This window comes from Entelurus aequoreus, linkage group LG06 (genome assembly GCF_033978785.1).
Source record: "Entelurus aequoreus isolate RoL-2023_Sb linkage group LG06, RoL_Eaeq_v1.1, whole genome shotgun sequence".
In the NCBI taxonomy this organism is placed as follows: Eukaryota; Metazoa; Chordata; class Actinopteri; order Syngnathiformes; family Syngnathidae; genus Entelurus; species Entelurus aequoreus.
Window position 1 is genome coordinate 12,362,943 of NC_084736.1, and position 12,624 is coordinate 12,375,566.

General features: G+C 36.7%; 1 protein-coding gene across 1 annotated transcript in view; it reads right to left on the minus strand.

Annotated features, from left to right (window-relative positions):
- LOC133652645 (inactive phospholipase C-like protein 2) overlaps positions 1–12,624 on the minus strand; it is a 357,479-nt gene that overhangs the window by 335,169 nt on the left and 9,686 nt on the right. The window contains exon 2 of the mRNA XM_062051612.1: positions 11,826–11,982. Coding sequence (XP_061907596.1) covers positions 11,826–11,982 — 157 coding nt within the window. The remainder of the gene's footprint in view (positions 1–11,825; positions 11,983–12,624) is intronic.

Sequence of the window (12,624 nt, forward strand, 5' to 3'; positions counted from 1 at the left end):
TAGTGCAAAGTGTGATGGTATGAGGGTGTATTAGTGCCCAAGGCATGGGTAACTTACACGTCCGTGAAGGCACCGTTAATGCTAAAAGGTACATACAGGTTTTGGAGCAACATATGTTGCCATCCAAGCAACGTTATCATGGACGCCCCTGCTTATTTCAGCAAGACAATAGAAAACACTTAAAAAATGAAAACAAAGTTCTAAAGACACTTAATAATAACCTCTTAAAAATGAAGGTGCAAAATCATTTATGTATGAATGATTGATAAAGTGTAACAAAATAGTGCAAAGTGTGAAAATGTAAACATAGAAAAAAACCTTAAAAGCACTATTTTTTGCAGGTTTAACTTGGTCTGCCATTCTTATTTATGTATGGAAAGTAATCTGTGTTACGCAGTAACTATTACTATTGAATATTATTAGACCAAATTACTATTATTTTAAAGTGGCTTATTTGTTATATTTTGTAATTTATGTCATTTATAAAGTCCTGCACTTTAGGTCCTACTTGTTGTTTCCGTATACCCAAATAGCGAACAGACGAGTGTTGAAAAGAAAAGAGAGAGCTTGTATGTTTTGAAAAAACCCCAAAACTTGCCATACACACCCACATCTGCGGTCCTCTCCAAGGTTTCTCATAGTCAGTCACATTGACATCCCACTGGGTTGAGTTTTTCCTTGCCCTTATGTGGGCTCTGAACCGAGGATGTCGTTGTGGCTTGTGCAGCCCTTTGAGACACTTGTGATTTAGGGCTATATAAGTAAACATTGATTGATTGATTGATTGATTGATCTCTGCATCTTGGGGTTCACCACCACCAGATTATGACAATAATGGCGCAACCAAACTTAATAGTTGATACTGTTACCTTATTAGCTGTTAGCGTGTCACTCCCACTGATCAGTGCACTGCAAAAACTGAAATGTAAGTAAGATTAAATATCTCAAATAAGGGTTATATTTGCTTATTTTCTGTCTGATAAGATAATTCTTCTCACTAACCATATTTTATGTTAGAGTGTTTTACTTGTTTTAAGGGTTTTGGTCCTAAATGATCTCAGTAAGATATTACAGCTTGTTGCTGAGATTTTATGACCTATATTGAGTAAAACATGCTAGAAACTAGAATATCAACACTCACAAAGTATAAAACTACTTTTTTAAAGTAATAATTTCTTACTTGAAGCATGAAAAAAAAAAGACATTTAACATGTGACATTTCAAACAAATTTGAACAGAAACAGTTCATGCACATTCAGATAAATTCTTCAAAATTACAATTAAAAAAAATTTGACCGGGGGCCGGGCTGTATATATGCGCACTAATTGACTGAAAGAGCACGCACTTGGCGCGATGATGTCATGATATCGATGGAAAAATGCATTTTTAGACCATATGATTTGCCTGAGCGGCTAGGAGACCCCGAGAGTAACAAGCGGTTGGCTTTCCATTAAAGAACAATTCATTTGTTTTTAGTATAAGTGTTCTGGTTTCAAGAAATGTAATGCCGAGTGCACATCATTAAGTCAAGATAATGGCACTAGCATTTACTTCATTTAATTTTCAACATATTGAGCAAAAAGGTCTCTTTTTTTTCTACCAAGAAAAGTGCACTTGTTATTAGTGAGAATATACTTATTTTAAGGTATTTTTGGGTTCATTGAAGTTAGCTAATTTTACTTGTTTTGGAAAGTCTTGACAAGCCAAATTTTCTTGTTCTATTGGCAGATAATTTTGCTTATGCTAGGTTCACACCAACGGCGCGTTGACGGCGCTTTAAAGCGGCATGCAAAGCGGCGTTAAAGCGTAACAAAGCGTGATTAAAGCGTGAGGGTCGTAATGGATCGTGGGAAAGCTTGTAGTGAAGCGGGACATGCGGCAAGATTGGCAAAAAAAATTTAAGCGGTTTAAAAAAATTCGGCGCTCTGTCAAGAATGGAATAAAGCGCAGAGAGCGTATCAAAGCGTGACAAAGCTCAGCAAAGCTTGACTCAAAGCGTAGGAAAGCTTAACAGATCTTGGTTCAAAGCGTGGACCCCAGTCTACAACTACAAATAGGAAGTGACTGTGATATTCAATCAATCAATCAATGTTTATTTATATAGCCCTAAATCACAGGTGTCTCAAAGGGCTGATTGACTAGTGACATCCATTCTCTTTTGCATAATTGCCTTTTTTATACTTATGATCATTGTTTCTGTACTTCTGTGAGTTTGCTGTTTGATGTTACAGTTTGACATTACTGTCTATAATTTTTCTGTATGAAAATGTAAACAAAAATGGTTCTTAACTTTCTACTTTGTGGACAATGTTGATCCACTCTCTTGTATCATCTCATACAACGTAATGTACCCTTTGTCATATGAACCCCACATTATGTAACCTGATTGGTGAACAGTGATACTATTTGTGCTTTTTTGTTTGGTCAAGTTTGTTGCTTGCTGTACATGTTGATAACATCTTCCTTAATATTAAAGAGAATATGTTACGTTTAAAAGAAATGCCTTTTATTATTGTCAACTAGCATAAGAAATGAAAGATAGATATTTATTAAGATGACAAAGAAATAAAAGAAATTAAGACATAAAACATAATATAACGGAGAAAAAAAGAGAAATTGAAAAAATAAATGAATATAAAAAATGTGTGGAAAACAGTATGTTTCACATTTTTTTAACTTATTTGTTTATCATATTTCTCTGTTTTATTACATTATGTGTTTTATCTTGTATATAATAAAACAAAAAGAGAAATCAAATAGATAAATCTAAAAAATGTGGGGAAAACATAGTATACTGAGTTTTTCACATTTTTTTCTTATTTTTTTGTCATATTTCTCTTTTTCATTACATTATGTGTTTTATCTTGTATATAATAAAACAAAAAGAGAAATCAAATAAATAGATACATCTAAAAAATGTGGGGAAAACTTAGTATACTGAGTTTTTCACATTTTTGTCTTTTTTTTTGTGTCATATTTCTCTTTTTTATTACATTATGTGTTTTATCTTGTATATAATAAAACAAAAAGAGAAATCAAATAAATAGATACATGTAAAAAATGTGGGGAAAACTTAGTATACTGAGTTTTTCACATTTTTTTCTTATTTTTTTGTCATATTTCTCTTTATCATTACATTATGTGTTTTATCTTGTATATAATAAAACAAAAAGAGAAATCAAATAAATAGATACATCTAAAAAATGTGGGGAAAACTTAGTATACTGAGTTTTTCACATTTTTTTCTTTTTTTTGGGTCATATTTCTCTTTTTCATTACATTATGTGTTTTATCTTGTATATAATAAAACAAAAAGAGAAATCAAATAAATAGATACATCTAAAAAATGTGGGGAAAACTTAGTATACTGAGTTTTTCACATTTTTTTCTTATTTTTTTGTCATATTTCTCTTTTTTATTATATTATGTGTGCGCACGCTATTTATTCATCAAATTCACAAAATAATAATCGCGTAAAAGCGTAATAAAGTTCAATAAAACGTATCAAAGCGTGATTTAAAGCGTATCAAAGCGGCATCAAATCGTGAGGAACGGTAACAAAGGCGGAAAGAATTCGTATCAGAGCGTATCAAAGCATAACATTACTTCGGAGATCGGGATATTCGTGGAAAAATTGACAAAAATGACGGCGCTTTGCTCGCCGCTTTAAAGCGCGGCAAGCGCCGTTGGTGTGAACCAGGCATAAGTTCAAGTAAAATACCCCTCATTTTTGTATTTTTTTTCTTCTTGTTTTTGAACACTGACTTTTTGCTGTGTGATCACTTCCTGCATTTCTCATTAGCTAGTGCTTTTGTTCATGCAACCAACCTTGCTTGGCAACTTACGGTTTCTTCCACCATAGAAGGAAAAAAAAAAAAAATCTAAAATTTATCGAACGCAACTTTTATCGATATATGTTGATATCATCTTATCGCCCAGCCCTATGTTTGATTTCCTTCAATAACGATGAGCGTAAAAGGTTATTGCATACGTCCCGCTTGGCCACGTTGCGCTCCAAAATACAAAAAAAGAGAGTGCCAGGAATTCGGGACTGCAGTTGAAGCAAAGCCAATCCCCCTTTGCCCAGTTTCACTGCCTGCTTTCTGGGAGAAGAGGAGAAGACAAACAGAAGAAAAGCTTGGAGTGCAGGGATCATAAATAGCAAGGCTGGGCTGGCCAACGACCAAGGCTCTCACTTGGACTGTCCTCTTGTTTTTCCTTGCGGTGGATACAAACTGTTCTGAAACATTTGCTGCTCCTGTGAGCATTTTCTGAGAACCCTTAAGCAAGGGAGGTGTCGAAAAAGGGGCGAGCTGAGCCTTCGGGCCGAGGGGAAACGGCAAATGTTAAGATTTACGCGATAAAAATGCACCTGCCAGATATGAAATTTCACCCGACAAGGTAGAGGTTGTTGTTCCTCTCCTCGGAGATTCGCTCATTTGCTCTCCTCTGCAGGCAACTTGGCGTTAGGGCCGCACGATTTTGAGGGAAAAACCTAATTGCGATTTTCTTTTTTACTCCAAAATTGCGATTTTTACATTTTATACATATAAATGCATAAAACAGAGAAAATAACGAGTGAAGGAAGACATGTTAATTTTAGACTGTCAATCCATATATTCTTGTCTCAAGTTTGCCTCACATTAGAACAGTGGTTCTTAACCTGGGTTCGATCGAACCCTAGGGGTTCGGTGAGTCGGGCTCAGGGGTTCGGCGGAGGTCAAGACACACCCGACTCATCGTGTAAATAAAAACGTCTCCCTATCGGCGTATTACGGATACGGCAACAGCAGAAGTCAGACTGATTTGCAGGTGTGTAATTTGTTGTGAGTTTATGCACTGTGTTGGTTTTGTTCTTTGAACAAGGTGATGTTCATGCACGGTTCATTTTGTGCACCAGTAATAAAACATGGTAACACTTTAGTATGGGGAACGTATTCACCATTAATTAGTTGCTTATTAACATGCAAATTAGTAACATATTGGCTCTTAACTAGTCATTATTAAGTACTTATTAATGCCTTATTCGGCATGGCCTTATTATAACCCTAACCCTCTAACCCTGGCCCTAACCCTCTAACCCTAACCCTAACCAAATAACTCTAAATTAAGTCTTTGTTGCTTAGAATATGTTCCCCATACTAAAGTGTTACCAAAAACATATAACTTTGTCTTGAATTTGAAAAAAAAACCATCATTTTATTTTTCACTAAAGAAGGGTTCGGTGAATGCGCATATGAAACTGGTGGGGTTCGGTACCTCCAACAAGGTTAAGAACCACTGCATTAAAACAATATGCAAGAATTTACTTAAAAAAATATTTGGCTTTATGCAGACAGACTCAGGGTTGTCATCTACATCATGCTCTTAAAGTGAAGGGATAATCGATAAAAACTGTACAATGTTTATAATGTAATGTCCATACATGCATTTTTCTAACGCTTGTTCATCTCGGGGTCGTGGGGTGGCTGGAGCCTATCCCAGCTGCATTCGGGCAAAAGGCGGGGGGTACACTCTGGACAAGTCTTATAAGGTAATGTACGCATAATACAAAACCCAAAACCAGTGAAGTTGTCACGTTGTGTAAATGGTAAATAAATAAAAAATACAATGATTTGCAAATACTTTTCAACCTATATTCAATTGAATAGACTGCAAAGACAAGATACTTAACGTTCGAACTGGAAAACTTAATTTTTTGCAAATATTAGCTCATTTGGAATTTGATGCCTGCAACATGTTTCAAAAAAGCTGGCACAAGTGGCAAAAAAGAATTAAATAGTTGAGGAATGCTCATCAAACACTTATTTGGAACATCCCACAGGCTAATTGGGAAAAGGTGGGTGCCATGATTGAGTATAAAAGCAGCTTCCATGAAATGTTCAGTCATTCACAAACAAAGACGGGGCGAGGGTCACTACTTTGTGAACAAATGCGTGAGCAAATTGTTGAACAGTTTAAGAACAACATTTCTCAACCAGCTATTGCAAGGAATTTAGGGATTTCACCATCTACGGTCCGTAATATCATCAAAAGCAGGGGTCCCCAAACTACGGCCCGCGGGCCGGATCCGGCCCACAGGAAGTCCCAAGTTAAAAAAAAAATAAAAAAAAATTATTATTATTTTTTTTAATCTTTCCTTTCTAATCCATTTTCTACCGCTTGTTACTCTTGGTGTCTCCTAGTCGCTCAGGCAAATCATATTGTCTAAAAATGAATTTTCCCATCGATAACGTGACAATGTTAAATGTTGATGAACATCAATGTTAATTGATGTGAAATGACAAAACGGATTATAAAGACAATGTATATATATATATATATATATATATATATATATATATATATATATATATACACAGCCTGGCCCCCGGCCAATTTTTTTTAACCCAATGCGGCCCCCGAGTCAAAAAGTTTGGGGACCCCTGATCAAAAGGTTCAGAAAATCTAAAGAAATCACTGCACGTAAGCAGCAAGGCCAAAAACAAACATTGAATGCCCATGACCTTCGATCCCGCAGGCGGTACCACATCAAAAAGCGACATCAGTGTGTAAAGGATATCACCACATGGGCTCAGGAACACTTCAGAAAACCACTGTCAGTAACTACAGTTGGTCGCTACATCTGTAAGTGCGAGTAAAAACTCCACTATGCAAAGCGAAAGCCATTTATCAACAACACCCAGAAACACCGCCGGCTTGGCTGGGCCTGAGCTCACCTAAGATGGACTGATGCAAAGTGGAAAAGTGTTCTGTGGTCTGACGAGTCCACATTTCAAATTGTTTTTGGAAACTGTGGATGTCGTGTTCTCCGGACCAAAGAGGAAAAGAACCATCCGGATTGTTATAGGCGCAAAGTTGAACAGCCAGCATCTGTGATGGTATGGGGGTGTATTAGTGCCCAAGACATGGGTAACTTACACATCTGTGAAGGCACTATTAATGTTGAAAGGTACATACAGGTTTTGGAGCAACATATGTTGCCATCCAAGCAACTTCTTTTTCATTCTGCATGTGTTACATCAGCGTGGCTTCATAGTTAGAAGAGTGTGGGTACTAGACTGGCCTGTCTGTAGTCCAGACCTGTCTCCCATTGAAAATGTGTGGTGCATTATGAAGTCTAAAATACCACAACAGAGACCCCGGACTGTTGAACAACTTAAGCTGTACATCAAGCAAGAATGGAAAAGAATTCCACTTGAAAAGTTTCAAAAATGTGTCTCCTCAGTTCCCAAACGTTTACTGAGTGTTGTTAAAAGGAAAGGCCATGTAACACAGTGGTAAAAATGCCCCTGTGACAACTTTTTTGCAATGTGTTGCTGCCATTAAGTACTAAGTTAATGATTATTTGCAAAAAAAAAAAAAAGAAAAAAGTTTCTCAGTTCCAACATTAAATATCTTGTCTTTGCAGTCTATTCAATTGAATATAAGTTGAAAAGGATTTGCAAATCATTGTATTCTGTTTTTATTTACGAATTAAACAACCTGCCAACTTCACTGGTTTTGGGTTTTGTACATAATAATAATGTATGTAACCATTTAAAAAGGATATCCACTTTTATTTGTCATTAGTGTAGAATTATTTACCATTGTTGTCAGGTTCAAACACTGATGACATCTGTTAAACAAGACAAGAAGCAAGGAATTAAACAGAGACAGTCATGTCTGTTGATCATGTTTTGGTAGTGTTTTATCATGTTTTTAGAGTCTTTTGCTGGAGGCGGGTGGTCAAAAAAAAAAGCATTGAAAACATAATCCTGGCCTGTGACGTCATCAGGGCAAAGCCTGGCTGCCTGCTGCTTGCTTCCGCCCGGAGGGGGAGGAGCTTGCGGGAGTGACGCGTCCTGCCGGGCAGAAGCAAGCAGCAGGCAGCCCGGCTTCGCCCTGATGACGTCACAGACAAGGATTATTTTTTCAATGCTTTTTCTTTTGATCACCCAGAGACTCTAAAAACATGATAAAACACTACCAAAACATGATCAACAGACATGACAGAGACGGAATTAAATTTGGCTCAATTGAGGAGAGCGTGTCTGGGCTGTACTCTTGTACAGTCTCCATCACGCTCTGGCGAAAGATTGTACGCCTCCTCTTTTATTTGGACTTTCCCTGATTACATGGCAACAGCTGTTTCTAAGGGACGGAGGGTCGTAAACAAACAGTTCAAAGAAAAGGTCGCCTAGAGGGGAGTCAGGTCCTGCTTCCTCTTCGCTTTGCAGTTCTCGGGTCAGACAATATCTTTCTGTTGATTACAATACATCAAAGAAACAGAACACCATGTTGCTTCCCATCCTACACAGTGGAGTTTTATAAGCCTTTTGCCTGGTAGGTTCAAAGACAGCTTTTGTCTTCTCGCCGGGAACTCATGGCAACACAAAGTTTTGTGATAACTTAAGATACAATTATTCTGACAATTGTACTGTAATTGGAAGGTAAATAACTTTCTCAAAAATGGACTTTTATTTCTGTAAGCAAAAATTTTACTTCAATAATTATGAACATCTTAAAGTGCATTTTAAACCAGGTGGAAAAACTAAGTCAGGGTTGACTTTTTGTTTATTGCCATTACGTGATCACGGCATTTTCGTTGGTGTTAACGAGCTCATATTACCATCCAAGTTGAAGTTGAAACATTACCACAACGGGACATTTGTTTTTTTTTTTTTTACCCCCCCCTCTTAATTTTTATTACTTTGCGGAACTTCTCACCAGTGGGATGCGAGGCGCTCTCTCCGTGCGTAAGGCTGGCGGTCTCGTTCCCCGCCCACCGAGACAAAGATTGTGAATGACTGAAAAGAGGGCTCACTGCGTTCAGTCAATTCTACTGTTAAATAAACAGAGTGAGACCTCTTTCTGCCTGTTCGAAGCGGGAGACAAAGAAAAGAAACACACACGGAAATACCAATTTATCGATGCCGGCAACGTTTTTTGACTTAATTTGTATTTATTGTTTGATAATTGGATTTATAGACTATAGGCCCAGGACTTGTCACTATCAAAACCTTTTCCAAGGAGCAAGTGGTGTATGTTATTAGCGTACTGGCTGCCTCTCCTTTCATTGGGCAGGAGGTAAAGAAAAATCTGATAGGCCAACATGTCTATCACTTAAATCAGTGGTCCTCAACCTTTTTGTACTTGAGGACCGGTCAACGCTTGAAAATGTGTCCCACGGACCGTGGGGGGCGGGGGGGGGTTGTAAAATTTTTTTTTTTTTTTCTTTTTTTTTTTTTCCATAAAGAAATACAATCATGTGTGCTTACGGACTGTATCCCTGCAGACTGTATTGATTTATATTGATATATAATGTATACATTGTGGTTTTTATGTTGATTTAATTTTAAAAAATAAAAAATAAATTTTTTTTTTTTTTTTTTTAAAGTTCTTGTGCGGACCACGGACCGGTACCAATCGGTCCACGGACCGGTACCGGGCCGCGGCCCGGTGGTTGGGGACCACTGACTTAAATGACAGAAAAAAACCCTCAACCTCAGTATATCGCACTAATTAAAACCTCAATGTATGACATATATCACCAATGTATCATTTTTAACTGAAAAATTCCCAGACAAAATGAAAATTGCAAAAGTCGTACCAATCTATAAGAATGGAGACGTACACCAGTTTACTAACTACAGACCAGTTTCATTACTTCCACAATTCTCCAAAATCATGGAAAAATTTTTCAATAGTCGATTAGATTTATTTATTAACAAAAGTGGGACGCTCGTGGAGAACCAATATGGATTTCGAGCAAATATCTCAACATCAATAGCATTAATTAAAATAACAGAGGAAATTACCAATGCAATAGATGGTAAAGAATGTGCGGCAGCAGTATTCATGGACTTAACAAAAGCATTTGATACAATTACCGTAATTTCCGGACTATAAGCCGCTACTTTTTCCCCTCGTTCTGGTCCCTGCGGCTTATACAAGGGTGCGGCTTATTTACGGCCTGTTCTTCTCCGACACCGACGAAGAGGATTTCGGTGGTTTTAGTACGCAGGAGGAAGACGATGACACAATGATTAAAGACTGACTTTTCATATACCGGTAGGCTGGTTATTTTGATAACGTACAGGTGAGCACTTTGTATTACTTTGCACCGTTGTATTATTTGTACTCTGCACGAATGCTGTTCGCCATGTCAAAGATGTGAAAGTTTGATTGAATGATTGAAAGATTTATTGTTAATAAATGGGACGCTTTGCGTTCCCAAACAGTCATCTCTGTCCCGACAATCCCCTCCGTGGTAGCAGGAACCCCTATATACTACGGTAATTACACATCAAAACCCTGCGGCTTATAGTCGGGTGCGGCTTATATATGGAGCAATCTGTATGTTCCCCTAAATTTAGCTGGTGCGGCTTATAGTCAGGTGCGGCTTATAGTCCGGAAATTACGGTAATCATGATATTTTAATACCAAAATTAGAACGATATGGCATCAGAGGTTTGGTATTGAACTGGGTAAGAAGCTATTTAACCAACAGGAAGCAATATGTGCAGATGGGTGAAAATATGTCAACACGGCTAGATATATCCTGTGGTGTGCCCCAGGGATCAATACTGGGACCAAAATTGTTTAATCTTTATATAAACGACATTTGTAAAGTTACCATGGACTTAAAGTTAGTTTTATTTGCAGATGATACAACTGCTTTCTGTTCAGGAGAGAACACACAGAAGATAATACAAATAATAACAGAAGAAATGAAAAAATTAAAAAGATGGTTTGACAAAAACAGACTATCTTTGAATCTCAGTAAAACTAAAATAATGCTATTTGGTAATAGTAGGAAAGAGCATCATACGCAAATACAAATAGACGGAGTAGACATCGAAAGGGTAAAAGAAACCAGATTTTTGGGAGTATTAATAGATGATAAAATGAACTGGAAATCTCATATACAAAACATACAACATAAGGTAGCAAAAAACATTTCAATAATGAATAAAACAAAACACGTCCTGGGCCAAAAATCACTTCATATTCTCTACTGCTCACTAGTGTTACCATATCTGACTTATTGTGCAGAAATATGGGGAAATAACTACAAATGTGCGCTACATTCGTTAACCATGTTACAAAAAAGATCAGTTAGAATAATACATAATGTTGGATATAGAGAACATACAAACCCTTTATTTATCAAGTCAAAAATATTAAAGTTTGGTGATTTGGTAAAATTGCAAACAGCTAAAATGATGTACAAAGCAAACTATAACCTGCTACCAAAGAATGTACAACATTTCTTCTCAACTAAAGAGGAGAAAAATAACCTTAGAGGAAAAAATAATTTAAAACATTTATATGCACGTACAACACTTAAAACTTTTAGCATAACAGTATGTGGAATTAAATTATGGAATGGATTAAGTAAAGAAGTTAAAAATTGTACTGACATGATCCAGTTTAAGAGGTTGTTTAAATTAATAGTGCTTACAAAGTACAAAGAAGAAGAATTATGAGAAAAACTTCCAACCTTATTGAAAATATTCTTCATCTCAGTATGTTAATAATGACTGAATTAATTCATTACATATTACAAACTGTTGTATATACTAATTCATAGATGTTATTTTATTATATAAAAAGGTCAGTAAATTATTTTATATAATTGTAAACGCTTTGAAGTGGGAAAGGGGTAGGATTAAATAAGCTTTGCTTCTTCCTACTCCTTTTCGGGCATGATGTAAATGAAATGATATGAAATTGTGTGATGTATTATGATGTAAATGTGTTCATGTTCGAAATAAACTAATAGAAAAAAAAAAAAGAAAAAAAGTGGATTATTGGTGCAGCTCTACTAGGCGGTACTCACCTTGAGCTGGCTGGCGTAGTGTCCCAGTTTGATTTTGAGCAGGAAGCCGTCCTCTCCCACCTGGTGCTCCGCTTTGTTCTGCAGCTCCTGAATCAGACCTTCCAGTAAGCGTTTGGCCTTGAACTCCTCCTGTGGGTTCTCCAAGTCGATAGTGTCCCTAATGGAGCGTTCAAATTCATTAGATCAGAGATGTCAAACTGGTTTTCATTGAAGGCCACGTCGGCTGCCATCAGAGGGCCGCCTGTAAGAGCGAATAATGTATGAATTTGCCTCTGGATATCATTATTAATTATATAAATTGTCGATTTTACAGTAAAAACTTTACATTTACAAAATGTAAAATAGTGTTTTTTTTAATTTCTTACATTTTACGGTAAATACAAAAACAGTATCACCGTTTTGTTTTTGTTTTTTACGGAAAAAGCTGGCAGCTTAGTTGCCAGAATTTTACTATTAAATTTACATTGGTTTTTACTACAGATGTCCGATAATGGCTTTTTTGCCGATATCCGATATTCCGATATTGTCCAACTCTTAATTACCGATACCGATATCAACATTATTATGCCTAATTTTGTTGTGATGCCCCGCTGGATGCATTAAACAATGTAACAAGGTTTTCCAAAATAAATCAACTCAAGTTATGGGGAAAAAAATGCCAACATGGCACTGCCATATTTATTATTGAAGTCACAAAGTGCATTATTTTTTTTAACATGCCTCAAAACAGCAGCTTGGAATTTGGGACAGGCTCTCCCTGAGAGAGCATGAGGAGGTTGAGGTGGGCGGGTGTAGGGGG